Source organism: Centruroides vittatus, unplaced genomic scaffold (assembly GCF_030686945.1).
Source record: "Centruroides vittatus isolate TY-2023 unplaced genomic scaffold, ASM3068694v2 contig_943, whole genome shotgun sequence".
NCBI lineage: Eukaryota > Metazoa > Arthropoda > Arachnida > Scorpiones > Buthidae > Centruroides > Centruroides vittatus.
In genome coordinates this window covers 1,332,936-1,360,631 of record NW_027122626.1, presented here as the reverse complement: position 1 = coordinate 1,360,631, position 27,696 = coordinate 1,332,936, and the positions used below count along the sequence as shown (strand labels likewise).

Below are 27,696 nucleotides of genomic sequence, written 5' to 3'. Positions count from 1 at the left end.
TAGGCCCGCATCGTTTCGTTCCACATCCGCTTGGAAAGATCTCTAGAAATTTTTTAAAATCCTCTCTTCGTAAAAAAAAAGTTTGTAATTAAAATGCTGGAAAAACATTCCAATTTCGTTAAACACTGGAAACGATAAGTTTGTTACTGTCATAACTAAATGTTGTCAGTGAGATTCCTTGTTACGGGTGCGCTGGCCGACTGTATTGTTACGGAATCCACCACAATTGTCGTTATTCTAAGAAATAGAAGGGAAACGATTCGTGAACGTTACGAAATGTTGATATCATAACCGAAGTTACTTATATGTAGGTCCACACTTCATCTCGATCGCCACTTCTCGGCCGTTGACGTTTACCAGATTCGTTTCGTCTGGCTTGGTCTATATATATAGAGTTTAGTTGCTGGCATTCGGTTCGGAGTTATACTTGGAAAATTGTTAACCCTGCTCTATTTTCGACCTTAGTCTCCTGTCGGCGAGTTTAACAAAAACGTAACTGTTATGCCAGCGGATCGATAATCGAGAACTTTCCTTTGTCAGGTCAGATTGGCCCGCAATCTATAGATTACTTATATTACTTGTCCCAAGTGGAATAAATATCGATAATTTTTAAAAACCCGACAGATGGATTGGCTAATTATATCGTTCCCCCATTCCTCTGTTTACCGAAACTTTGACATATCCACTAACGAGAGTGTGACGTCGGAGATAACTTTTCATTCGACCGTCCGTCAAAATGTTTTCCACCCCTCAGATTTTCAACATACTCTAAACATCGGTTTCAAATTAAATCTATAATCACTTAACGAAATTTACAATGGATTATAAGCCGTGGCACGGATAATTTAGTGAGAATCACTGTTAACGATACGTTAAATCATTATTAATTTGAAAGTAACTTGATCTATTAATAAAAATAACTTAATTATAATACTATTTTAACTTAATTTTTCTTCATCTTTAAACGTTTATTTAGAGAATGAATAATAGTAAATGCTCTGTTATTAATTAATGTATCTTCTTAGTCACGAGGGAGATAACAGTTTAAATTTATTCATTGCCGTTTGAATGATTGTAATCCAAACATCTGTTTCTTATTCAACTCAACTTCCTTATTTATTTCAGAAGTCAAATAGTATTAAATAAGAAAATATTTTCCAATAAATTCAACGATATCTGTAAGAAATAATTCTCTTGTTGATTTGTTAAATACATAAAAATGTACCATTTAATATATAAAAAAACCCAGAATTTTGAAGAATTTATTCTAAAATATAACACAGTCCATTCCTTATTTAGCAATATTTTACTTGTTGTACAAAAGAGAAAGTTAGTTAAATAAGAAAATGCTCGAAAATAGAAACAACGAATTAAAAAGAGATGTACAAAGTCGAGTCTTTTTACACTTTGACATATCTTTGACGAGAAGCCATTAGGAATGTCTCTTATCTAGTTGTTTCTTGGATATTCTCGTTTCGTTCCTTTCGATCGTATAATCTTCACCTCTGATTAAAATACGAACTTTATCTTTATCAGTGAGAAGGACACAAGTGTGATTCGGATGAATTATTAACATACACTTACCAAGTTTTATATGTTCTTGTTAAAAAAAGAAATGAATAAAAAGCGTATAATAAATGGCCTATTCTGTAATTTTAATTTTTGTATATCTTTTCGGTATTTTGTAGTTATAGCAAAACCATAGCCAGTGCCATAACTAGGAAGGTGCAACTGATACACAGGCACAGGGGCCAGGTAGAAGGGGGGTCTTCGAAATTGACTGACAAAAAAATTGTCAAATATAGGGAAAATATAAAAATGTAAAAAACTATATACTAATAAGTATTGTAAAATGATTCATATAAACATTTAAACAGTGGTGGGCCATCTTAACTTTAGCATTTTAATGTTAATTAAAAATAATAACTTTAGTAATTAACCGTAGAAATATCGAGTTGATAGGTTTTTTTTTTTTTTTTACTGTATTTGTTAACGATAGCTTATTACGACTGTTGAATATAAAAGATCTGATTTGCATTGAACCCCTGCGAAACTTTTGACGTAGGTGTTTCAAATTTTCAATTGATTAACTCCTGTCTACCATTGATATCAATGTTCTGTATTTATTAATTAATAAAGGAGCCTTAAACATAAAATGTGCTTTATATTCTCTAGCTTGAGTGGCTTAAATTCTTCATCGTAAATTTGTTATTGTTATCGCAAATACTTTTAATAATGGAAACTTTACGAATAAAGGAAAACGCTTAAATATAATATATATTAGGTATATTTAAAAATGAATTCTAAATGTTATTAAATGCATAAATTTAATCACAAAACGGAATGTTTTGGTTGAAAATTGTCCTTAACACACCGGATATCGACCTAGACCTAGATTACGCACATTTTTTAATCTCGAGATCGATTTCGTTAGTTACGTATCGCCCGTTTCTCAGGATGTCCTTCAAATTTTTTGACTACATTACGTCACCAGCGTACTCCATTGTGTCGTCATCAGCTCGACAGTTTTATAGGTCTAATGGTTAAAATTAACCAACAGATGTAACTTGATAAATCTGAACACTGAAATATGCTATAAAATTGCCAAATAAAAGCTTCGAAGAATTTTTCTGATGTTGAATAACAAGATAATAGTTAATTTTATTTGAATACGATTCGGTTATTTGTTTTATATTGTCGAGAAACTTGGACTGTTGGAAGGAAGTTACATCTTGTTAATAGAAGACTGTTTTGTAAATAGCACTTAAATTAGTTTTTTTTTTAAGTTTAATTAATGATAATTATGCGCATTTCGTAAATAAATGAAGAAGACGCTTTTAAATAGTCAATATTATCGATAACACATCGTTCGAGCGTGTTAAATAAATTGGACACGTTAAGAAGATAGGTCTTATCGACGGTAGTATAAACCGGTTAGAGGTATTAGAAACATCATTCTGTCGTGATAATAAAAGTTTATAGGTCTAACTATTGCATTGAGTCAGAAAGTCTCGCCTTTCTATTGAGTACTTGTCGAAGGATAGTCTTGGCCCTCTGTTATTAACGTTAATTATCTTTTCAATATTTTGTAGAATGTAATTTTAAATAATTTAGATGTAGGCTAATTAGGCTAAATATGAATTTCTGTATCCTTTCAAAGCAAAAATTACAACTAAAACTTAGTATTTAGTTTTTTTTTTCTACGTTTAATTTTTAATGATTTAAAAATTTCAGAGAAAATTCTTCTAATTGTATTATCGAAAACGTTAATCTTCCTTTACATTTCGCAATTTGCAAACAACCGCTTTTGTAAATGTGAAATTAATAGAGACAAATTATATTTAAAATGAATAAATCATATTTATTTCTTATAAATTATCGAATAAATTTTCATTCTATGAGTCTACAATAGAAAATAACAAAATTTTTACAGTTGAGGTGTAGGGCCTATATAGAGATAAACATTAAGGAAATAAATGTATATATTTATACTAAATCCCAGACTTATATTATCCTGATTAAGATTTCCCTGATTATCAGGATACGAAAAAGTACAATATTTGTAACTTAATCTAATTAAATTTGGAAAAATTAGTTTTTACTTCTGATGAGAAAATCATAGCTTCCACATTAAATATAGGCCTACTGTATATAGGCTACTTAACTTATATTACGAGTTAAAACATTAGGGATTATTAATCAAAAGAACTTGTATATCGATCAATCTAAATCAGTTAATACTGGAGTAATCTTGTATTTATGTTTACGAATGAAAGTAGTATGCCTGACGCTGTCTGTTCTGATAGAACTATCTAAACGAAAGTTGACGTCATCGTTGGTAGGAAATTCGGTATCCAAAATGCTTTACTTCATCGAGGCTCTGACAGCGAAGTGCGGGTGCCCGACCAGACAAAATCCAGATGTTTTTGTACAGTACAGCGATATCGATAATGAAAATTAAGACGAAACAGATCTCTCTTCTCCATTTCCCGGCCACAGAATTTTGAGTAGACGTGAGCCTATTTTACTTCGTTTTTTTTTCTATGTAATTCATTTACATTCGAGAATTACGGATTAAAAGACTGATAGAATAATGTTTTATTATGTAATTTGCATATGTTTCGACCAACGAAGAACGGATTTATAACTTCTCGCGATCTGTTTGGAGGTAGGCTAATCCGACGTATTTTATTAAATGATTAATAGATCTCTTCTTTAAAGTCGTAAAGTTTCTTCTTTTATTAAAAGGATTATTTATTACAGAAATTATTAAACACTTCTTTAATAAAGTTATCTTTTATTAAAGAGTATTAACATACTCTTTCTTGAAGGGTAAACTTTTTCTTCACTCTCGAATGGACTGTTTACGGTTTTGGTCGCGACGAACTTACTTGTCGTCTATCTGCAATTTATCACCACGTCGTCTAGAAGAAATTTTTTCCACTAGTTCGATTGTAAAAGACTTACACATTCCTTTCACTTCGACATGTATTTTCTGTGATCCAATAACTTAAATTTCGATTAATAACGGATCGTAAAACTCGGAATTCCGAAGAAGTGAAACTTCACAAAGCTTACCTCTTTAGAATCCAATAAAATTACATAATATAATTTTTTAAAAAGTTATTTTTTTAAAAAACTATGGGATTTTAGGTCACAGAATGAAATTTAGTACGTTGGGAAGCTCTCTGGTCTATATTTTTATTTTTATTTATTTGTTTATTTTTTTTGTTAAATTGTAAATGATTAATGTCTAGTTTCTTGTATTGTTCATAATTGCTATACTTAAGTGTGACAATTAAAATTAAGAAAATAATTATATGTTATTATATATGCATTAAATACGCAAACTGCCACGCTCACTTAATTTTATGTACAGAATAAGTAAAATTGAGGTAGTTAAATTAGCAAAGAGCAAAATAATCTCAATGACTTACCATAAAATGGTGAAGTTATTTTTTGAACGTTAAAATTTTATATCTCGTTTATACTCGGATATATATTGTGTATGAATGAACAGAACCTTCACTACTCAATGACAAATAATTGTATGTGAACAGGAAGAATTTTTCTCTCACGGTTTAAAGCAACATGCAAGGTTAAAGAGTTTAGATGCGAAGAACTGGGAAAATAGTTCATGTAATTAAAATTTTATCATTTGAATGGACGAAATTTAGAGGTACCGAAATTTAAATTTAGAAAGTCGACAAAATTACTATTACTATTAAGCTCCCGTAGCGATCATTACAACTCAATCTCCATATTTCATGCCCTCTGAAATCATTAAACATTAACACGCGGTTACTGTAGAATGCAATTACGGTTTTAAATGTATCGGACCAACTCGGTTCTATCAATAACTGTATTATTGTGCCTCTGTTGAAGATTGTCATTACTTGTTAAAACAGAAGTGTAATTATTTACTGTTTATAAAAAAAATGAGAAAAAAAATTCAGAAGGGTATACGTACCCCCACTCTGTATCAGAGATAAAACGTTAGTTGTTTTGGATGATAAATAATGCATTTAATTAAAAAAAAACTGTGGTATAATTCTTTATAAATAAACAATAGATCCTATGTCATGTGGGATTTAAGAGAAATCGTTTAAATATATTTTTGTTTTTTACTTTTCTCATAAACACGAATACAAAGAAACGAGATTTCAGAAAATCATAAAACTTTGGGGTGTTTCTTCTATTTCCTAGAACACTATTAACGAATACTTTGTAATTTATTGATTGTTATATTCTTTTATTTATGTTTATTTTGTCAAAAAAATTATAAATTAAATTATTTTTTTTAATATCTAACTATAAGAGAATAACCGCACATTCTTTACTCCATTACTCAATTAATTAATGTAAAGTGATAATAATTTTTAAATAAGTTGAATATATTTTATACTAATTAGTTAACTTAAAAGTGATAAAATATTTTAAATGATGTTATAATTTATGTTATCGACTGAGCCAAATAATCGAATTTTATCGAATAGTCAAACAATGATATTATTGAAGTGACTGAAAAAAGTGTCGGTATAATGAATTAACGGAAACAGATATGTTATGTAGTCAGGAATTAATGCTGGAAATCGTGACGTAGCGATATAGATTTGTTTTCTCTCGCACGAAATAGGAGGAAGTAAATATAATAATCTACGTATATAGACCAATAAACCTGTATACAGAAGCTACCATTAAAGCGAATGAATCGACACGAATCGATCACTCAAACAGACCCGATAACTTTATTTTAAAAAATAATGATCATGTAAGAATTTAAAATAAATATTTCTGATAACATAAAGTATTAAAAATGAATAAAATAAATTGTATTTTTTGTAAAACACAGAATATATATAAAATATATAGAAAGTTATATATAAAATATTGAAGACCTCTTCAGAATAATCCGTTTTTATTCATGGAATATTATTATTTAGACTAAATTTTACCACATAAATCTATAAACTTTTCAGAAAAGATAAGGATATAATTCTATTTTACATTTATTTGTATCAGAAATTGATAATTGATAAATTATCGATCATAAATATTACATAGGTCTATATACATTTATTATTCACTTATTTACATGATCATAATTATTTTAATTGAAATTATGGAGTGAAAATAAAATTCTGAATGGCATTATACATCTACAGCTTATTAAATTCAATATATAATTAGTAATTCTATCAAAAAACCACTAAAAATAAAAAAAAATATATTAATTATTTAAGTTGTTGATAAAAAAATATAAGTTATATTAATAATTAAATGTTTAATTTATGTATTTGATGCGACATTTTATAATTAAATAACGTAAGATTTAACTCGATATTTTTGTAATAAATCATTTTTTGCTATTAGAATAAACGAGAAGCAAATATTTTTATTAATAATACGACTACTTTCTGTATTAAAAGTAAATTATAAAATTTAATGACATTAAAATTGCGTTTATTTAGTTTTATTTTTAAAATATTTTTACTTTAAATTTATAACTTTAATATTTTTTATAAGTAAAAAATTAGTTACTTTTAATTTTCTGACTTAAATTTTTAACAATTGACAGAAAATGAAACACTGTTGATCAGATAAATGCATTAAGGTCAAAAAATGGTTCTCCCTGTTGCATGTTCTATTGACTAGATCAGTAAAGAACCATACTCGAAGTATTTAACTTACATTTAATCCATATCAGTTACTAGAAACGTCTGTTCGTTTCTTAAAATTGATTGTATGATACAATTTTATTGCTTTATTTATGTTTGGAATCTGTTTTATTGAAGAGTGCACTACAAAGAAAATCAGTGCATAATTTCTTTACCAGCATAAAAAAGAAAAGATCTGTCGAGGAGAGGATGTACTACATCCTCCAAGTAACGTATACCTCTTTCTGACAATTTTTTCCTCTTCTAGTGCTGACATAATTTATGTCGCAATTATAATAAATGCCAGAACATTCACTAATGTTGATCTTATTTCTTATTTCTTTTTTGTTCCTCGAAATTATTAGTTTATATGAGATTGTTAATTTCATGGATGGAAAAAAATTTTCCCAGTATCTTGAATTTGACATATATGTTGTATACATTACTAATTCTCAAACGGTTATTTATAGCGATCAAATCGATGCTTTGTATTTTCTAATGAAATATAATATAGCTTTTGTCATATGCTTATAATCATTCATTTATATTCTATTTATACTCTGATTAGTTCTCAATATAGGTCTATCTGTGTTTGAGTACTAATCAAAACTACTAAAACGTAGTTTAGTTTCTCTTATTAAAATTTTTTCTCACATGTTAAAGGGCAAGGAAATGCTTTATAAAGAGAAATTTAATGATTTTTCATGGAAATGTAATGAAATAACTTTGGTTTCTATCGCTATCCTCCAACAAACGTTGACGTCAAAAAATAGTTTTACACTTTTATACAAAACATTTTATTATATTATTCAATAATATATTTTGTAAACTTTTTAAACTAAATTATGACATTTGTAGTTATGTAAATGTCTTACACTTAAAAATCAAACTTTTTCATTAAGTAAGACAAGGAAGTCCATTATGACTTACCAAGTTTGGACTGTTATTTTGACCAGTTTCATTCCCCCCCCATGAAATGACTAAGCAATCACCGAGAATCTAGATGATAGCTTAGTCCAAATAATGGTGACCATAATGGGTCTACTTTAAATTACTACCTTTACATTACTTTACATAACTACCTTACATTAAAATGTAAAGAAAGTAATAAACTGATGTTAACAAAAAGAACTCTGTTTGTTTAAAAATATCTGCACGATTCATTCTTCTAATTTTACATCTATCTTACGTTCTTTTCAGAGTTAAGTTACTGAACTTTCCTTTGATCTGTCCTCCTACTGTTTCATTTTTCATTATTCTCTTCTATATGAATTTATTCTTTTAAAGCAGATTATTATCTTAAACATAAGCTAATCTTTCTAATAAATCATTGTTCAGGAAATTATTAACTATTTTTTGCAAAGATAAAGGTATTTCTATGTAAAGTTTATTAATAGAAATTTTATTTATAGACGTGATTCATAAAATATCTTACCATCTTTCAAGAATTTAAAAGTAGGTAAGACCCATTTCAGTAAATTAATGTAACTGTTTTTATACTGTCTAATATTTGTTGATTTTGGAATTAGTTATGAGAATATTATCTGTACATAATAACTAAGATTGTATCTTAATCATCCTCTCTAATTTCTACGTTGAAATCTTTATCACATGATAAATTATATCACAAGCTGTATATATATTACGTGTGATATAAACCGAACAATAAATTAATTACCGTTTGATACGTAGACTATCAGGAAATATATTTGTAGAGAATTGAATTTTTTTTTAATATACAGAAAACATTAAAATAAATGCATATATATATATATCTACCGTTGCTGTATCATCATATTCTTTACATGCTTTAGTCTATATTTATTGATTATTTTATGTGAGAGTAAATTAAAAGAGACGATCGTGTACAGTGCTAGAGACTGCCTCATTGCCTTAGCGGGCCTCTTCTGCCAGATTCTTTTTTTATTTTTTGAACAAACGAAATATGTAGAATGTTTTTATATTAATTGAAGGTAGTCTTAAATATTTTAGTTTTTGTTAGCAAAAATAACATTAATTTGTAGGGGTTGAAACTGCTACGGGTCTGGGAAAAATCTCTAGCTCTTCCTCTCCCTCGACGGTCCTAATTGTATAAGTTCGTTAAGATTAGTTTGATTTAACTTTTACTTAATTGTTTTGCTCGTTTAATATGAACGAACAAAGAATAACGAAGTTTAGCTTTAAAAATGTTTAAATTGTGCGTTTTGTTGTTTACATTGTCATCAGTCCCATTAGAAAGAATACGTATATTTAACAATATCGTTAAATAAATAAATAAATAGACTGTGCAAAGAATTTTTAACCGGATGTAATATGTCGTAATGTATCTCATTATTATGCTGTATCAACTGTAGTGTTTTTAAGTATAGCGTATTTTTTAAATATTCTCTATTGCTGATTTGATCTTAAATTGCAATATAATACTTCCACTTTAGAGATAAATCATCTTGATTAAGACAAAACATGATTTTTCTCTCGAGCTTTTGCTATTAAAACTCTTTATATCGTCTTCGTAGCAATGATATGAATTACTTCAATAATGATAATAGTTTTTGTATATGTGATTATTTATCTGATGAAATTTTTCAATTGTAAATGACTGGATTTGAATATTTTATGAAATTCGCAAACTACGAGAGAAATTGGGCTACGTAAACCTACCTAAAAAGAAATTTTGTTAAAAAATATATTTTTGATAAATTTATATTTTTCTAATTTTCACACAAACAGCATTCTTTACAACATACATCTTTTGTAAAAAACACAGTTTTAGTAGTTAATTTGAAAAAAAAAATTATTTTTCTTATTTTCTTCCATAAAGCACGTCAATAACTATTATACGATTTCAATTGGATATCAAAGTATCGTGATATTACAAATATATATTGATAATTGATGACTTACAGATAGTTCTCCACCCTAAAAAATTAATTAGTGACCTTAAATTTAATTTTTTTTAAAAATTATTAATAGTCAAAGGAATGAGTGCATAAACAAAATGGTCAGATCTCACGGTGAGGGATCCGAATTCGAACACACTCCATACGTCACAAATTATTGTGTGTGGTATAAGAAATCCTTCTCAATCCCTCACTTCTGTTGATAGAATCCATTTTGATCGGGCCAGACGTTGAAAGGAGAAATCACAGTCTACAATATGATGGCGGCTTCGTTAATCAATCAAATCAAACTGCTATTAAATAAATGAAATACTTCGTTATTTATTATTGTGTACATTTTTAAGTGTTGAACATTATTTTTGTTTAGTTTTAATTTTGAATGTTCTATTAATATCGATGAATAAAGATGCAATTATGATACCTGCAGACAGTTTAATAATGACTACGATGAATTATATGTGCGAGTCTGTTATAACAAAAATTTATATTCCGAATAAATCACTTATTTAATAATAACGTATTCTATAATAAATTACACATCATAAACTATTTAATTTTTCTATTATTTTAACACAGTTTTTAAAAAAATTTTATTTGAAAATAGTCACCATCATACGTAAAATTAAGGTTAATTTATGGAAACGTTGATACATTATGCATGGATAATAAAAATAAAATCATGTAATCGCCGATTTAAAATTAGAAAATTGGTAGTATTTGCATAGTATCGATATTTATAATGCATAGAAATTCAATCTAAATGAAAAAGATTTTTAATATTAAATCAAGTTTGACATTATGTATAAAGAAAATAAATAAGTTTATTGGCTGTATAACAAAATGAAAGTTTAAGATTAGCATATGTATAGAATTATATAAAACGTATATGAAATTTATCTAGTATCAAAATATAGAAATCAATCAATATGAATACCAAACATATAGGAATTGGTTTTCTTTCAGAAATATTTTATACAAAATCAATGAATCGATGAGAATTTTATCTGTTTCTGTTTAAATTAAATTAAAAATAGATAAAATTTTTATTGATTCATTGATCTTGTTTGAAATTATTCTTTTCGTGAGAGGAATAACCAGTTTATTAAATGTTCTGAATTAATTTTAATGCTAAAGTGACTACGAGCGTGTTTATAAAGGAGTATGTATATGTATTTTTGAATAAAATCTTAGTTACATTGAAAAGGGAAATGTAAAAAAAAAAATAATAATCATAATAAAGATACAATCTGAGAACGGCTTCTTTCATAAAACTATAAACTTTAAGAATCTTGAAAATTTACTTTAAAAAGAATAAACTTTTGAAGTAACTTTTAAAACATGTTTTTGTAAAAGCTTTTATAAATTAAGAAAAAAACCATTCAACATTTTTATTTTATAATAGACAGTCAATACATATGCAAATATAATAAATAATAATTTTCAGACTTTAAGAAAAAAGTTTATTAGGAAACGAGAGAGACGTTTTAATAGAAAAATCATAAAATGTGTTTCAGATTTTTACTTTTCAAAATAAAAACGCAAAAAATGCATCAGTAATTGATAGTAAAATATAAAAAATATTCATATCTAAACATTTTCTTCTCCGTTACAGTTATCGTCATCTGACATACCGCCATTTAGAGCATCTGGAGCTGTTTTCAATTTTTTCAGTTATTTTTACTTACTTCATTGATGTCTGTCACTCGAAGCCATTTTGATTTCAAAAACAAAACAGAGAATAAAACTTTTCATAAAAACCGTTAAAGCGTAAGGATATGATTTTTTTTTCATTAAAGTATCGAATTTTCGCAGTGTTCTGTCAAACACGCTATTGCTATTTTTTATAAAACCTTACTTCACATGTTAACCGCTATATGATTCTGTTCACTTCAAATACTCTACATATAATTGGCATTAAATATATTTATAACATTTATTTTTAATGTGTTGTATACAATGCAGTATTTCTCCTATCTCTCTCTCTCTGTAGAATTTGTATTGTAAATTGGTAAAATGTATTTTCAGAACCTCAATAAATTTATAGGTTTCTGTATTTCATAAAACAACGTAATCCAACTTTATTTATCCGAGTATTATGATCTAAATTAAAAGAAGCACGAAAGTTAATTAAATTTAAATACAAGTTTAAAAGATAATCCGCTAATTCTGAACTATTATTCAATTTTTTATCCTATTTTCATCTCCCTGAAAGCTTCAAAGGTTTCACCGTTTTCCTCTCTTTTCTGCATTTTATTATCGTATTAATATTATTTGCTCAGTCAGTTTTATATTTTTAGAGGATAAAAATTATAAAAAAAATTGAATAATTTTATTTAATTTAAATATATAAATAAAATAAATTATCTTTTAACTTTGCAATAGCGAACATTGCAAGAAAATTGTAATTATAATTGATACAGTATATGTCAAAAATTTCAAATTCATTTTCTATTTTCTTGTTTCTTATTTTAATAAATAATGAAATAATTAATAAAGGCTCAAATTTAGATAGATTTATTCTATCGTAACATAATACAATGAAAGTAACGAAAGTTCAGTTCGAAAAATTCGGGTATATAAATTATTCGAATTTAAATTGTATTTAAATTATTGTTTCACAGAAAATTTAGAAAATATGTTATATTTAGTAAATGGATTTATATTATTTCGCGCTAAATTTGTAGATATTTATTTCTGTAAAAATAAAATAAACCATTATCCATTTTTATTATGTGTTAAGATGACGAATAGGTGAGGAATTTTTAACGCAGTGATGAAGTGGATATTCGACGATTCTTCAATTTCAAACTACTCGGCATTTATATGTAGAAAAGCAAATAATATTCAATCCTACAAAACGAAAACCATTTCAGTCACATTATCTTTCAAAGGAATGGTTGAATGTGAGAAAAATACAGAGATTTGATAGTTGATTAGATATTCGTATAACTCGAATTTTTCAAAAAAAACTTACATTAAGCCATAAAATTATTGAAAATAATACGGTAAAATATTTCAATTTAAATAAAAGAAAATAACTACACGAAAATATACGATGGCAACATCAAAATTTTAGAATCAAGGAAAGATTTTAAGATAAATTTAATAATATATATATATAGGCCTATATATAGTAGCATAAACAATACAAAAATTTCCATACAATAACTTTCAATTATTAAACAATGCCACTTATCATCAGCTGCTATGCATTTTTAATGCAATATATATTGTTTATTTTATAATTTGTGTTAGATTATTACATTGTCTTTAGATATATTTGAGACTTTTCATAGATGCTAATATCTATCTCGCCTGTAAGTTTCATATGGAAATTTGATCTTGATCTTTTTATTAAAAGAAAAAAAAAAGTGTGATTTTGAATTATTCTCTCGCATACTTTCAATCGTTATTTGTAATTTGACAAAGCTTATGCCAATAAAGGACATAGCAGCTGATGAATGTCATTATTGAATAATTGCATGTTATTGTATGGAAATTTTCGTAATGTTTTGTTAATTCCAATGCAATATATATAAATCCGTTAGACTACATTCGGAATTATTATACGGTATTTAGTAAATTTTTGGAAAAAATTCTTCTTTCTTCGGGTTTTTAAATAACAGAAGAAAAATTTTTTCTCTTAAAATAATACCTTTTGTTTTTAATTATTTGTATTAATAAAAGCTATTTTTGATAATTTTTTCAGATTGTGAAAATTAAAAGAAAAATATGCCATTCGTTCTTTTTAGAAATGTTGGTGTTTTTGCGAAATAACAGTTTATTTATTTTACACGATTTTTTTTGCAGCATTTTTACGTCTTTGAAAAAAGTAAGACTATGAAAAATGCTTTGTATGAGCTTGAAAAATGAAAGAATAGGATAAGCACGAGAAAGATGAAAAGAACAAGTAACATTTGGTTTTTGAACTGTATGGTTTATCTGTCTTAAAGATTGATTGATAAAAACACTACATTTTTTAACACAGATATTCTACATTTTTTAACACAGATGTTAGTTTTTATGTATTAATTTACAAGAAGCGTAGAGCGAAATTTTTATCAATTAATCTTTATACAGATAAAATATTCAACGTAAAATCAATTATTCTTTGACTTCAGTTTTTTTATGCTTATTTTATTCTTCCATTTAAATTTTTTATTCTTTCTACATATATTTCTCTTCCTAAGATAAAATGAAGAATTTATTCCGTAGGAGTTTCAATTTAATTTATTTAATTGGTATAAAACATATTAAATTACTTATCTGTTATAACACGAAATTAAACTTTTAAAGATATCGAATGAAAACGGTTAATTGCATGGAAGATATTTAATGAATTTAACCAACAATTGAAGGAAAAGGCAGTTGTCTTGTAATTACACACAGTCTCTTAACTTTTAGAAATTTTGTAGGTCAAGCTATCGTTCGAGCTATAATTATTTCGAATGCTATCTTCTTATCGCTCTTCACAGGAAAATTCTATCATTAAAATACGAAATCCCAAATTTTGGATGCACGGAAATGAATTTCTATTATCAATAGCAATTACGAATTAAACAATCTTTCTTAATATAAAATTACATTTATCTTTATAATTAAAGAAACTCTTCGGAGTTTATTCATTTCTTTTCTTTTTGTTTTACATTTGTAACAATTTTAGTAAGATAAAATAAAATTAGACAAAAATTCAAATTTAAATATTTAAATTTTTAATTTTTATAAATAATATTAACATAATCGAATCAATCAAAAGATATAAGTGATTGTAGTCATCTACAAATACCAAATTTTAACTTAAAGAATTCTTCACGGAAGAATAGCTGCAAATAAATATGTAAAATTATTGGTATTTTCATTCATGCTGAATTAATACAACATTCGAGACATAATAATCTGCAGATATAAGCATTTATTTTTCTAAATTTATTGAAATTTTTATGGCTGTATTTTTAAAATTGTTAAAGATGCTTAAAATTTCTTGTAACAGATTGAATTTTTTCTTTTCTTTTTTTTTATTTGAATAGAATAAATAAAAATACAGACTTGATAACTTTTTTATTCATTTAACAAACTGACAATAGATTGGTGTAACAATCTATTGTCTGTTTGTTAAATGAATTATATAAATTTACCTTTTTAAAATGACTTATTCAAAAGATAAAAATAACCTATTAAATTATTCAAATTAAAATTATTAAAATCATTTTTTATAATAGTAAGCGAGTATTCGATATAATATATAAATATTTAAAATTGTTCGTTAATATTGAGAATAAATTTTTGTAAGAATGCAATTATATCGCATTCACTCATGGAAAACAGGTAATTATGTATTTACATTATTATCCGCTTTCTGTATTATTATTATTACATGATTAAATTTTCGTAAGTATTATAGAAATATATAAGATATATATAGACTATCCATTTTATAGTAATTTATATTATTATTATTATTTAATTTTCATTTTTTACATAATTTTTAAGCAATGATATCCATTAAAAACTAATTTATTTTCATGTTTAACACTTTATCTATATTTCTGTTTGACCCGAACATACTTTATGATGATTATACAACCTAGTTCTGTGACGATAATTTCGTGATATTTTTAGAATATTGACTTTAATTGGTTTACATTTATTTACATTATAAAATTTATACTTATCTTTTTATTAAATTATATTAGTTCTAACGCAAAACGCTTGATGAAGGCCACCAAGTAAATATTAGCATAAATGATCTTTTCGCGACAACACCTAAATTCAGTTTCAAGCATTATTTTCCTCTTTAAATTAAGAAATACACTAAAAAATCAACCTGCATTAATTTCAATGATCTAGTGATTAAAATTTATAAAATTTTGATGATGTAATGTTCGTGTAAAAGCAGTAAAATGATCAGAAATGAGAATTTGGAACTGTTGGGTCTAAGAATGGAGACAGATGGATACTCAAAGCCGTCAATCTATTTGAAAAAAATTTGGTGGGATATTCAAATTTTTCTCGCATGATCTTGTATGATGCGCTTAATATAATGTTACATTCTTAAGTCAGCACATGTTTACAACCAGACTTCAACTATAATCATCTTAAAACAAAAAGAAAGAAAAATAACGGGAAGAAAGCAACATAGAAGAGAGGAAGAGAAAAGGATAGAAACAGCAGGTAAAAGAGAGCAATGGAACAGAATAAAAATGGAAAAAACAGAACACAAGGTGCTTCGTAAGAGTGGCAGAATGGCTCAGAGAAATGAAAATCGCCAAAGAAAGAAACCGATGCAACATCAAGGGCTACATACCGCTGACTACAAGGAAATAACTTGCCCTTTTTGGAATACAGTGACACCGGCGACGGATAGATACAATGCTGTATTTGCCAAGTTTGAATGGATAAACTTCGTTTCGCAGATTATGGCCAGAGAACTGCCTACCAATATTTCGCGAGTAAGGTTCTAATAGAAAATTGCGCTCTTCTTTCTTATATCTCAGAACTCGATTTTTTAAAATTATAAATCTGTTTGCTTTAAATAACTGTAGCTGTAAAGCATGTTGAAAGTTGTATAATAAAGAGTAACACTACTTAAGCTACAACGCTGTTAAATGTGGCCGTCATAAAGTATCATAGGGCCACGGGTACTCATAATAGCCAGTTGCAGCTTTTTTGGTAAATTTTAAATAACTAAGTTGTCACTTTGCATAAAGATGGGCATTCAAATTATGTACTAAACTAAGTGAAAAAGATTTCAGATATTTGTACAATGTTTGTCGTAGCATAAACAGTAAACAAGTATGGTCATCAAGGGGATTCTGCCATATTGTATTTTATAGTTTCCGTTTTTCTCAGAGATTCTATTACATAAATTATTCGTTCGCTATCTAGATGTATCGTATGTCATATAGGAGGGGAAAAAACTAAATTGGATAAATGATCCTTAAATTTTTTTGAACCTCATTAAGTAATTAATCGGCTTCACAATATTTAAATGACATGAAATTTTGATAAACCGCATTATTATATTTTCCGTTGGCTAATTCGCAATCTGATAATCGTCGACTTCTCGCTTCGTTACCCGTCGATAGTCACTTTTCCGGTGCTGATGAACCGGAACGAGGCACGTGTCCAGGCACGTGCATATTTCCGGTAGTGACGAACGCGCCGATCGGCGGCTTTGTCCATAGGCCACTTACACCGCTTTTCTCTGATCTGTGGAAGCCCATTAAAGCCCGGTGCGGTGAGAGATCTTTTGTATTCGATACCGGGGTGATCGGTCGAGCATAAAATGGAGAACGAACCGCTATTTCCGGAAGGAGACTATGTTGGACTGTGTCGCTTAAATCCAATCGAAATGTAGTGCATGCCTAACCGACTTTGGGAAAAAATTGTTTGTATATTTAGTCCAAAAAAAAAACTGTCCAATATCATCATTGAATTCGTGAAAGACTCCCATTTTTACGTCTCTCGAATTTTGTTTAATCTTTCAGTACATTTAAATTAAATAAAATGAACTCACAACTCAGATATAGCAAATGATATCCGTTTAATGATATTTCTTTTATTTAAAGAAAGAAAAATTCATTTATTTTATAAAAATTCTAATTTTTAAACAGTCATTGTATATAATCACTGCATTTATCTAATTTAAAACATGTTTCAATACGCATTATCAAAGCACTATAAAGATTTATTTTAATTTTCCTTCGGTCATTTTCTGAAATATAGTTTAGCGATCATTTTAGAAATCAAATATAACTTTTCCAAAACGGATTGAGATTTTTATAGTATCTCAAACATCTTAAATTCTACGTAGAACCGCATATTTATAATCAAATAGAAACTTTTTACAGAATTACTTTAGTGTATTGATAAACAACTATGCAATTTAAATCTTGTTCTACTCCGAAATTCCAAGAACAAATGCAAAATCATGAAGCGACCTTCACGAAAAACTGTTGGCGCTAATCGAAAACCATTGGATCAAACACCGATGTGAGCATCGTTATGAACATTCCCTAATCTATAAATATTCTTTCAGCATTAAGCTTATTTAGTAACAATTATAGACAATAAAAGTAACAACAATTATTATTTCTTTCACTCTATTGAATACAAAAGAAACAAGGCATTTACTTATTTTAGCATTCTGTACAAGCCTTACAGAATATTTAGATAAATATTTACAAGAGTATAGAATATTGTAAATGTTATATAAATATTATAAAAACATCAAGTAAATTTCATCTTGATAATGTCGTTGCGAATTTACAATATTGAATTTTAAAGTTTATAAGGTGATTACCTTTTAACTACGTGAACATTCTCGATTATTATTCGTAATGTTCTTATAATATACAACTACTAAAACCGTTACTTTCTCACGTAAAACGAATTTATACGCACTTTTTCAAATAAATATTAATCTAAATAAAATATATTTTCTCTTCAAATATTAGTTTAATGCCTTCACAAAAACACATTCGTGGTAAAACAGTTACTGCAAATTTCAAATGTTAGGATAAAAACTACTGCTTTAAATATTGATATTTTGGTTAAAGTTACCCATGGTTCCAAAATGGCGGCTCGTCTCTGATTCCAGCAAATAGAAGAAAGGAAACAGTGGGGAAGCACGTTCTAACCTAACCTAACCTATTCTAATAATTTTGTTTGTAATAATTATGGTAATTTATTAGAATAGGTTAAGTTAGGTTAGAACGTGCTTCCCCACTGTTTCCTTTCTTCTATTTGCTGGAATCAGAGATGAGCCGCCATTTTTGAACCATAGGTTACATTAACCGATATTTTAGTTAAACTATGCTGATTTTCAATTAAAATGAGAAAAATTCGAGCATTCTCATTATATTTCATTCAGTTTATTGTGTCGATTCGTATTAATCTAGGTCAATGCTTTAAACTTTTAATGTAAATATATTTGAAGAACGTACTGCAATTTGAGAGTAACCAGATTATGAATTTTTGTATATTCGTTTTTTCGTGTTTTTGTTACTGTCGCAACCTCATAAGAGTGTAACAGTAGTCGAGTAAGAACTGATAACTTCAACGCATGGTTTCCATGTTGTATAGAACATATTCCTCATTACGCATTTGAAAAAAAAAAAACTTTACGTGAAATTTGAAACAAATATTAATATTTAAGGTCAGTTTCACAATGAAGATTTCAATTTTTTTGCGTAAACTTCAACTTAATTTACTCTCAGAATCTTATTTATGCAAGCTTAAAACTTGTATGAAGAGAACTTGGTACTTGTAATTTTCGTTTTCCACAACATAAAAGCATTCTGTATTTAAATATTAATACGGATTTATAAAAAAAACGTTAAAGCGTGATATTTTAGTGACTCACAAGCTATTCAAGTCAGTCTATAGACATTAAACGATGTATTATTACAGTAATTAGTTTTCTACATCAGATCACGTTCGTTGTAAAATGTTTACGTTACTTTAATTAATTACTTAATTAATTTTAGGTTAAAAAATAGATTATAAAATGATTTATAACTTGTATTGTAACACATATTTAATAATTTACTAATAATTGTGTACGAAAAATTATTATAGATTTACCGCTTCACTATCTTCCACTTTATTGCCGTTTTACGGGACAAAGTTAAAGTATGTTACTTTAACTTTACGGCCCTCTTCCACACCACTAACGCGTTTTGGGAAAGATAACCGAAAGGTCAACGGGATCTTTCCACCATCGTTAATTGGTCCCAATTCGCAATTTCGTCGAAAATAGAACCTAATTACAAAACCACGTGACAAAAATAGGCGAGTCTCTCACCTTTGGTAGTTACCATTGATAAATTGTTATTCTTTAGAAGATACATAAATTGTTACATTTGCAAACCTTAAAACTTATAAAGTACAACTTTAATTATTAAGAAAATAGGCTCATATTTAATTATCTATTCGTAAGCAATTTCGAATTATTTGCTACGAATCTCAAGTATTTTATGATAAACTTAACAATCTGTGTATAATATTTTTAAACAATTTCTATTGTTTTGATCAAAATATTCATTTTAAAATTATTTTATTTATATATTAACAAAACGCATAGATTATGTATTAGACGAAGAGTAATATGTTGTGTATAGCCTTTATATAATCTGAATTTAATCTAATTTAATTCGTGTCGAGTGATTTTTGATGAGATGTCTTAAATCTTATTGTCGAACTTTAATGTTTCATTTTGGAGAACAAGAGGTTTAATATTTTTCGCATTATTCGAATCGCTTAGCATCTTCTACATTATACAAGTGATTTAAGACTGCTATTAAATATGAACATTAAATATAATATAAATTAATGGGTATTAAAGGGTCGTATTATATAAATTAATGGTTATCAGCATCGCGATTATAGGCTACAGTTTGTTAAAAAAGTAATTCAGTCTTTATAGGGTAGAAAGAACACATACTGAGTAAAAAACACCTTAGTAAACATATATCGAAAACTCAACCGTTTCTGAGATAAATAATCCGACAAAGACCTGGAATTTTCGATAGAGCTTGCGATTCTGTGAGATGCCAAGCGTGCACGGAAATGGAAGGAGGACACGTGAAACACCTTCTGTAAATATCGAGATAAAGATTCTTCAAAGTTATCTTCTCTTTGCACGTCGCATGCAATATGTTGAAGCCAATAAGTCAGTCATGATATTAACATAAATAGTTAATACAGTATCTCAGAAACGGTTGAATTTTCGACCTGTGTTTACTAAGGTTTCTTTTTACTTACTACGGTATGTAATAGTTACTTTATAAATCAGGAGTCTCTCTGAAGTGGTCGATAAGGCATTTTTTGGATCGGAAATTAGTCAGGGATAGATTGAAAACGGTTTATTAAAAAATATTAGTTCAATGGGTTATGTAGCCTATATTATAGTCCAGGATGTTGTAAATTTGCACACTGTAAGTTAGATCTTTTCTATGAAAACGGTGTATTAATTAATACTGGCTTACTATATTTATTTATTTATTATAAAAGAAAAACAAGAGAACGGTCGATAAATTCACGAAAGAACGACAATCAAAAGTGTTTGGGAACCCCTAACATAAATGCTGAATTTTTTTTTCAATAATTTGTATTTATTCTTAAATGCCTTTATGAAAAATAAAAGAAATTAATTTGATGAGAAAAGTAGTAAAATGCATTTAAATTGTAGTATATTTAGATTAAAAAAATTTCTCTGTAATAAAATAAATTTAACATTATATATTGATAAATTTACCTCACACAGGCTGGCTGGTAGATGTTGCAGAGAATGAAAAATGAGGTTTTTTTTTTCGTAATGAAAATAGATATCTCTACTGTCAAATACTCACTTATGTTAGAAAGATGTGAGATAACTTAAACTAAATGATTAACTCGATAGAAAAAAAGGCGAGTATCCTATAGTTACAATAGTCAATTAATTTTTTATTGAAAGAAAACGCAAAAAATTATACAATTCCAGAATTATAAATTAAATATTTAAATTTTCTAAATTTGCAAATAGAATATAAAATTAGTATTACAGATTTAATTTGTCTCCCTTTTTTCCCCATTCATTTTTAAAGATGTTTCTTCATATAAATGGTCATTATGATTGCGATGAAAATAACGACTTAATCATTTTTTTCACGTACAGAATGTGATTTATATCTTAGAAGATAAAGCATTCGTCAGTAGAAAAATTACTTCTAATGTAGTGAGTGACATATTAAATTTAGAAAAAATTGTATTCTGATAGTATTGTTACCCTTAATATAAATAAGCAATTTATTCTATTGTAAATAGATAAGAGAAATAAAAAAACTGGAGCAGTCTACTCTTTTTCTGTCTATATTTTTGCCAGTAAAAGACAATAGAAGAAATGACTATCTCCGATTTTGTACCACGAATCTCTATCGATCGAGCATTTGACGGAGGGGAAACAAGTCGCTGTGATTTCTGCTCAACTTGTTGCACAAAGAAGCGAATACACCTAAGTCCCAGGTGCTCACTCTTTTCGAAACAATAGGTAATGTACAGTACAGTCAATGGCACATTACAGCTTCACGGGACCCAGGCGAATTTGAATCAGGGGACTCCAAATACAGCGTTGACTTCAGACATTTTTCTCAGAAGAATGTTTCGGGAAATTATTTTCTTATAAAAGGTTGGTTTGGGGCCCCCCGTTGCGGGGCCCTGGGCAATTGCCCTTTTAGCCCCATAGAATAACCCACCACTGTGTACGGTCGATAAAAACTGTCGGATCTTTGTAGTGGAGAGCATCTGAGAATCCCAATTGTGTGCTTCATATATATTATAAAAAAGAAAAACAGCGAATGCGACTTTGGTGGCGCTTCGAGCAGGGGGATGGTCGGGCCGAAAAGGGACGTGTATAGAAGGCGGTCGCTATCAGTGAAAGGCAGACGCGGGCTGCGGCCGGTCGATTTGTCGCGGCCACCGACGTAAATGTTAATGTCAACACTTATCCGGCATTTATCTCCGGCAGCCACGCGTCCCGGGGGACGTTGGTTGCCGTTCCGCCCGCCTTTCCTCTTTACTAGAGCTTTCGTCAACGCTGCGGTCTTTTGTTATCCCGTCGGCCGTCCTGAGATTGATAGTTCCGGGATTTACGCCTTCGGTCACGTGATGAAAGATTCTCGAAACTCATCCCGCCGACGAAGTCGGAGAATGATCAATCCGCGTATTCCGCTGTTACCGCAAACTCCTATCCGGATAATTCTCGGTTCTCTCTCGCCGAAAAGCTACCCACTCCAGAGAAAATTGAGACATTTTCTCAGATGGAGACAAACAAAAAACAAAACTAATTACTTGCAGAATGGTGCACGGGATTCAAATATCACTTTTTTCCCCCTTATCGAAAGACGCAATCAACAAAACAAACTGTTTTTATTTGATAAAACTTTTCAGTACGTACAGTACAATGTTTTAAATAACTTAATTCGTCGCAGTTCTATGCTAATTTATCAAAACATTATTTAAAAATGTAACAGTTTTTATATCCAAAGACATGGCTGAGGACAAGTTACATTCAGACTGAATGCCGAAATTGTTAAGAGTTTTTATTTATAGTTGGAGGTTTTCGCTTGTAATCTCCATTAGGAAGAATGGACATGTAACCTACAAATTTCTGAAAGTCAATTGTAAGAATCCAATTTTGAAAGAGTTGTAATTATTCCCTATCGCATTTTATATGTTTTAAATTTGAAAAGAAAAATTAATAATTTACAATAACAGTTCTTTTTTTTGTAATTAAATTTTGAATGACTTTTCTGTAATCAAGAAATAATAGAAGTAGATGCGAAATTCAATATAAAACAACCTAATTTTCATGTTTAGATAATTGATAAATTAATAATAAGATCGATACGAGAAGAAATTGTTTTAAAAAAAATACTGTTTATTGGACATATAAATGGGAGGATGACATTAAATAAAAGAATTTGGTAATATTTCGCGTGTTTAAATATTTTGAAAATTAATTAACTTGATAATTAAAATACTATAAAATTAACACGTCCGAATTTTTATATTAAAAGTTAATTTGAAATTATAATAGCCTTTTAATTGATGCGAATTTCGCATCTCTTATAATTATTACGTTGTAATTCTGAATTCTTTTCTGCTCTTTATTCTCGATTCCACTTTATTCCGTAAAATCATTAGTGATGCTCGTTCAAATCTGTACGTGTATTTCATACTTTTCTTAAACTTTTATAAGGAATTATGCCATAGAATCACGTACCATATGATGTCTGTCGGAGTATAATTGGCTACGTATGGTTTACTTTGAAGTGGTTGTATATGAAATCGCTGACGATTTCTGTCGTGATATTTGACACGGGATTACTTGAAATAAATCCTGAAACATAGTTCCATAGAATTTATTTAAGAGGCTATTAACAGTAAACTTTATCTGTTTAGTAACAGAGCATTTAAATAAATGAAGTATTAAATATGGACTGATTTATGTAATAAATTTATTCTATATGTTGTAAGTCTATATAGGTTTATTAAATGTATTATAATAAATATTTATTGACTTTTATGTAAAATAGCACTATAAACGTTAATATTATGTGACGTTAAATGGATGTGTTACGATTTAAACAATTATAAACTTATTTAGAAATAATACCAAAAGTGAAGCTCAAGCTTGTTAAATTGTTTCCATTTTACTCCAAATAAACAAATAAATGCATTTACAAAATTTACAAATAAATTTTTATAAATGCATAGTATTAAATATTATGCATCTACAAAAATAAATTAAATATAATACTTAAAAAGATGTATGAAAAATAGACTTTAAAGAAGTAATTAAGAAAACATTAATTCGTCGTATCATTAAATCGATAAGTATATAATAAAATTTATAAAAATATTTCTTATTAAAATTAACTTATATTCTTAATTCTGATTTTCTTCCATCCATTATATTAACGGTTTTATATCATTCAGTTATTCTTCAAAATTGTTATATAGTTATTCACATTCACCTCAAGCAAGAGTAGTCTAATAATAACAATTTGCAAATTATCGAAATCCGGATTACAATCGTTTTCTCCTCATTACAAGTGCAAATCAACAATTGAACGGTACTTTATAAATTCTTGTATTTAATGATAATCGAATGGAATTAATTAATTATAATATATATGTTAATATTTCATTGATTAGCTTTTAGCGTTTTGCTGAATAGAAAATCGACGAAAATGTTTGCAATCTTCTTAATTGTACAGTTCCATCTCACAATTTTGACAATTATAGAAAAAGTTTCCAGCATTATAATAATTCTTAGGATTTTTGAAAACATTTTTGGATCTCACAATCTTTATCTGATTTAATCGATAATTATTGTGATAAATCCGGATCTTCACGTTAGATCAAATGTATTATTTGGCTTACTTAACTCGAAAAAAGGACCAATTTTTTAAAAATTTGTTTGTATATTTGTATAGGCTATATTGATTGAACTATTTTAATATGCTTAGTTTCCTTATTTAATTTAATATAAAAATTGAATCATTAATAACTTTAATGAAACTTAAATTTCTTTACTTTCTTAAAAATAGTGATTTTTAAAATTATCAAAATCGATCGCGAAATTGTTTGAGGGGTTTCTTTTTATTTTCCTATCTAATAAATGAAATAAGATACGTTCAGAACTGCTTTATATATAAGTTTTCCCACGGAAGACGACGTGTTCAAGGATAAAGTACTAAGAAGATTAAACGCATTGGTTAATTTATTCGTTTGGAATCAATAAAGATTGTAACCCTAATATTTTATTGCATAATAAACATCAGATAATACATAAAACTTTTTTTTTTCTCTTTATGTAATTCTTGATTTTCTAAATTTTAATATGTATTTATATACATATGAAATTTAAAAAGAATCATGTCATATTAATGCAATCAAACAGTCGATAACTTCTGTTCTTGTCATGCAATCGATCGTGGTAAGTTTGGTCTTCTCTTATTTATGGTTTATGATATTGTGTAAGATATTTGTCGTTTACGACGAATTATAGTCATATTCCGTCCTGTTATATTCTACTTATTAATTAAAGAACTTTTTATTTATTGTTTGTAGTAGTTTATTGTCTTAATTTTATTTTACTAAATTTATTTCGAATTTTCAAAGTATCTACATATCGAATACGCTTTAAAAAATTTGAACCTATAGCCTTATGTCTGGTCATTTTTACATATGCTTATTATTTAAATTTTCTGATCCTAATCGATCAGGGTATTATAAAATTATGCAGAAGATACATTTACGATTGTACTAAAATATTTACGTAACTCTAACATTGCGTAATTTGGACTTACGTAAATGGGAAATTGGTTACACACAAAAATGCTAATTAAATTTTCTCTTTATAAATATAAAATGCACACGGACTAATTAATGGTTAACATATAAAATTTCGAATGAAAACAAATGTATTTTTGAAAAATAAATAATGATCGAATGAATATTTATTTGCGTTAAACCCAATTGGCCTCTTTTCCCGAACCATATATGGCTTCAATCGTTGCCAGAATAGTCTACATATTTATACGCCCATCCCTAAAATACTAGTCGGGAAAAAATTGGAAACATTCTTCTGTACCAAGCAATTGGAATCGATAATTAACATTTCGTTCTCTTTTCTCCTCCGCTAACTGTTTTTATTTTTTCGGCAGGAGAAAGAAAATTATAGTTGTATCCGGAAAGGACCAGATGAGCACTCGGACCGGAACTGGAAGGTCGAAGAGCCCGCTCCTCGGCTATTTGCTGCTGACGGGACTTTTGTGGGCCCAACGGGTCTCTTCCGACCCGCCGCCTACCGGTAAGTTCTTATCGTCTCATTTTTTTATATGTCGCGTTCGATTAACGAATGCCGAATTTCGTTCTCGATGATATTTACTAAAAGTAAAGATGAGAGAAAAATTATTTTTATATTTTAATTATTATATTTCATTAGATAATTATTTAGTGACAAAATACGCTTCAAAAGGGAGAATAAATACATTAATAATAATTATTAATCGGTACAATACAATATTGTGTTGTTAATATTATTATTAAAGGTCAAAAGTTAAGAAGGTAACGTGATACAACAGTCACTAAACTTGAAGAAGTGTAATAAACTTATAGATCACTCGATGTATACGGTTTCTCTCGAATAAAACGCTCATTATTACCGGTTGTCCGAGAGAGGAAAAAAAAGCAAGAAGTTAATTTTTGTGTCTTTATGCGAAAATGTTTCGATAAGATTTAAAGATAAATCTAATTTGTAAGCTTTCGTAATATATTCTTAATAATATTTTTTTGGTTATCGAATGATTAAAACACGGCACTTCCGAAGGAAAATAGTGCAATGTTTATCCTCGCACCGGTGAATAGAAGCATTTGTTTCTCTGTCCGCAAGAGTCACGTGATCGTTAGTTTCCGAAGCCGAAATTCGATACGCATCGAAAAGGTCGCTCGCCTCTCAGCAGGAAGAATAACCAGTTGGTGCTTTGCTCGGCGTAAACTTTTGTTTTTATTACTACGAATCAGAGATTAGTAATTTTGCAAGTTGCGCATATCACAACATGTTACGTAAATAGAGAAGTTTGTCGTATGTTTCGCTTTCATCGATTGACCTCGAAGTCTTCGCCACTTTACTGTTTTTCCAATGCTCGGATCGAAGGTCGCGCCGAACGACCTCCGAGGTTTCGGACGTATCGGGTTACGTTTTCTCTGAGAGACGACCGCAAGAAAACGCTTCTTTGTTTCGAGTATTTCCCCGAACTCGGACATCGAAACAACGTGTCGAATTTCGGACATGGCCTCGAGGTAGATCTGCGGTCAACTCAATGTTATATCCATTAGAAAAATGTGTTTCGACTCATTTGGAGGTCGTTATTTCGAGGTCTCTCTTTGATCATCAAATTATGCCGAATCCGTATGATCTAACCAATTCTAGTATACATTTTCTAGTCTTTTTTCATAAGCACGTTTTCTTTCTTGCAATTTTTAATAATTACAGAGGAAGAGATGCTAAATTACTATTTATTCGAAGTACACTTCATTACCGATTACATGTGTTAAATTTCTTTCGATAGATCATTTTAGAGAGATTTTTG

The 27,696-nt window shown here is 28.3% G+C and overlaps 1 protein-coding gene across 2 annotated transcripts in view; it reads left to right on the top strand.

Moving 5' to 3' along the window:
* The window catches only part of rst (roughest), an 88,853-nt gene that overhangs the window by 676 nt on the left and 60,481 nt on the right, over positions 1–27,696 (top strand). For both annotated transcript variants that reach the window (XM_067282202.1, XM_067282203.1), the window contains exon 2: positions 26,269–26,414. In XM_067282202.1, coding sequence (XP_067138303.1) covers positions 26,306–26,414 — 109 coding nt within the window. In that variant the 5' untranslated portion in view covers positions 26,269–26,305. The remainder of the gene's footprint in view (positions 1–26,268; positions 26,415–27,696) is intronic.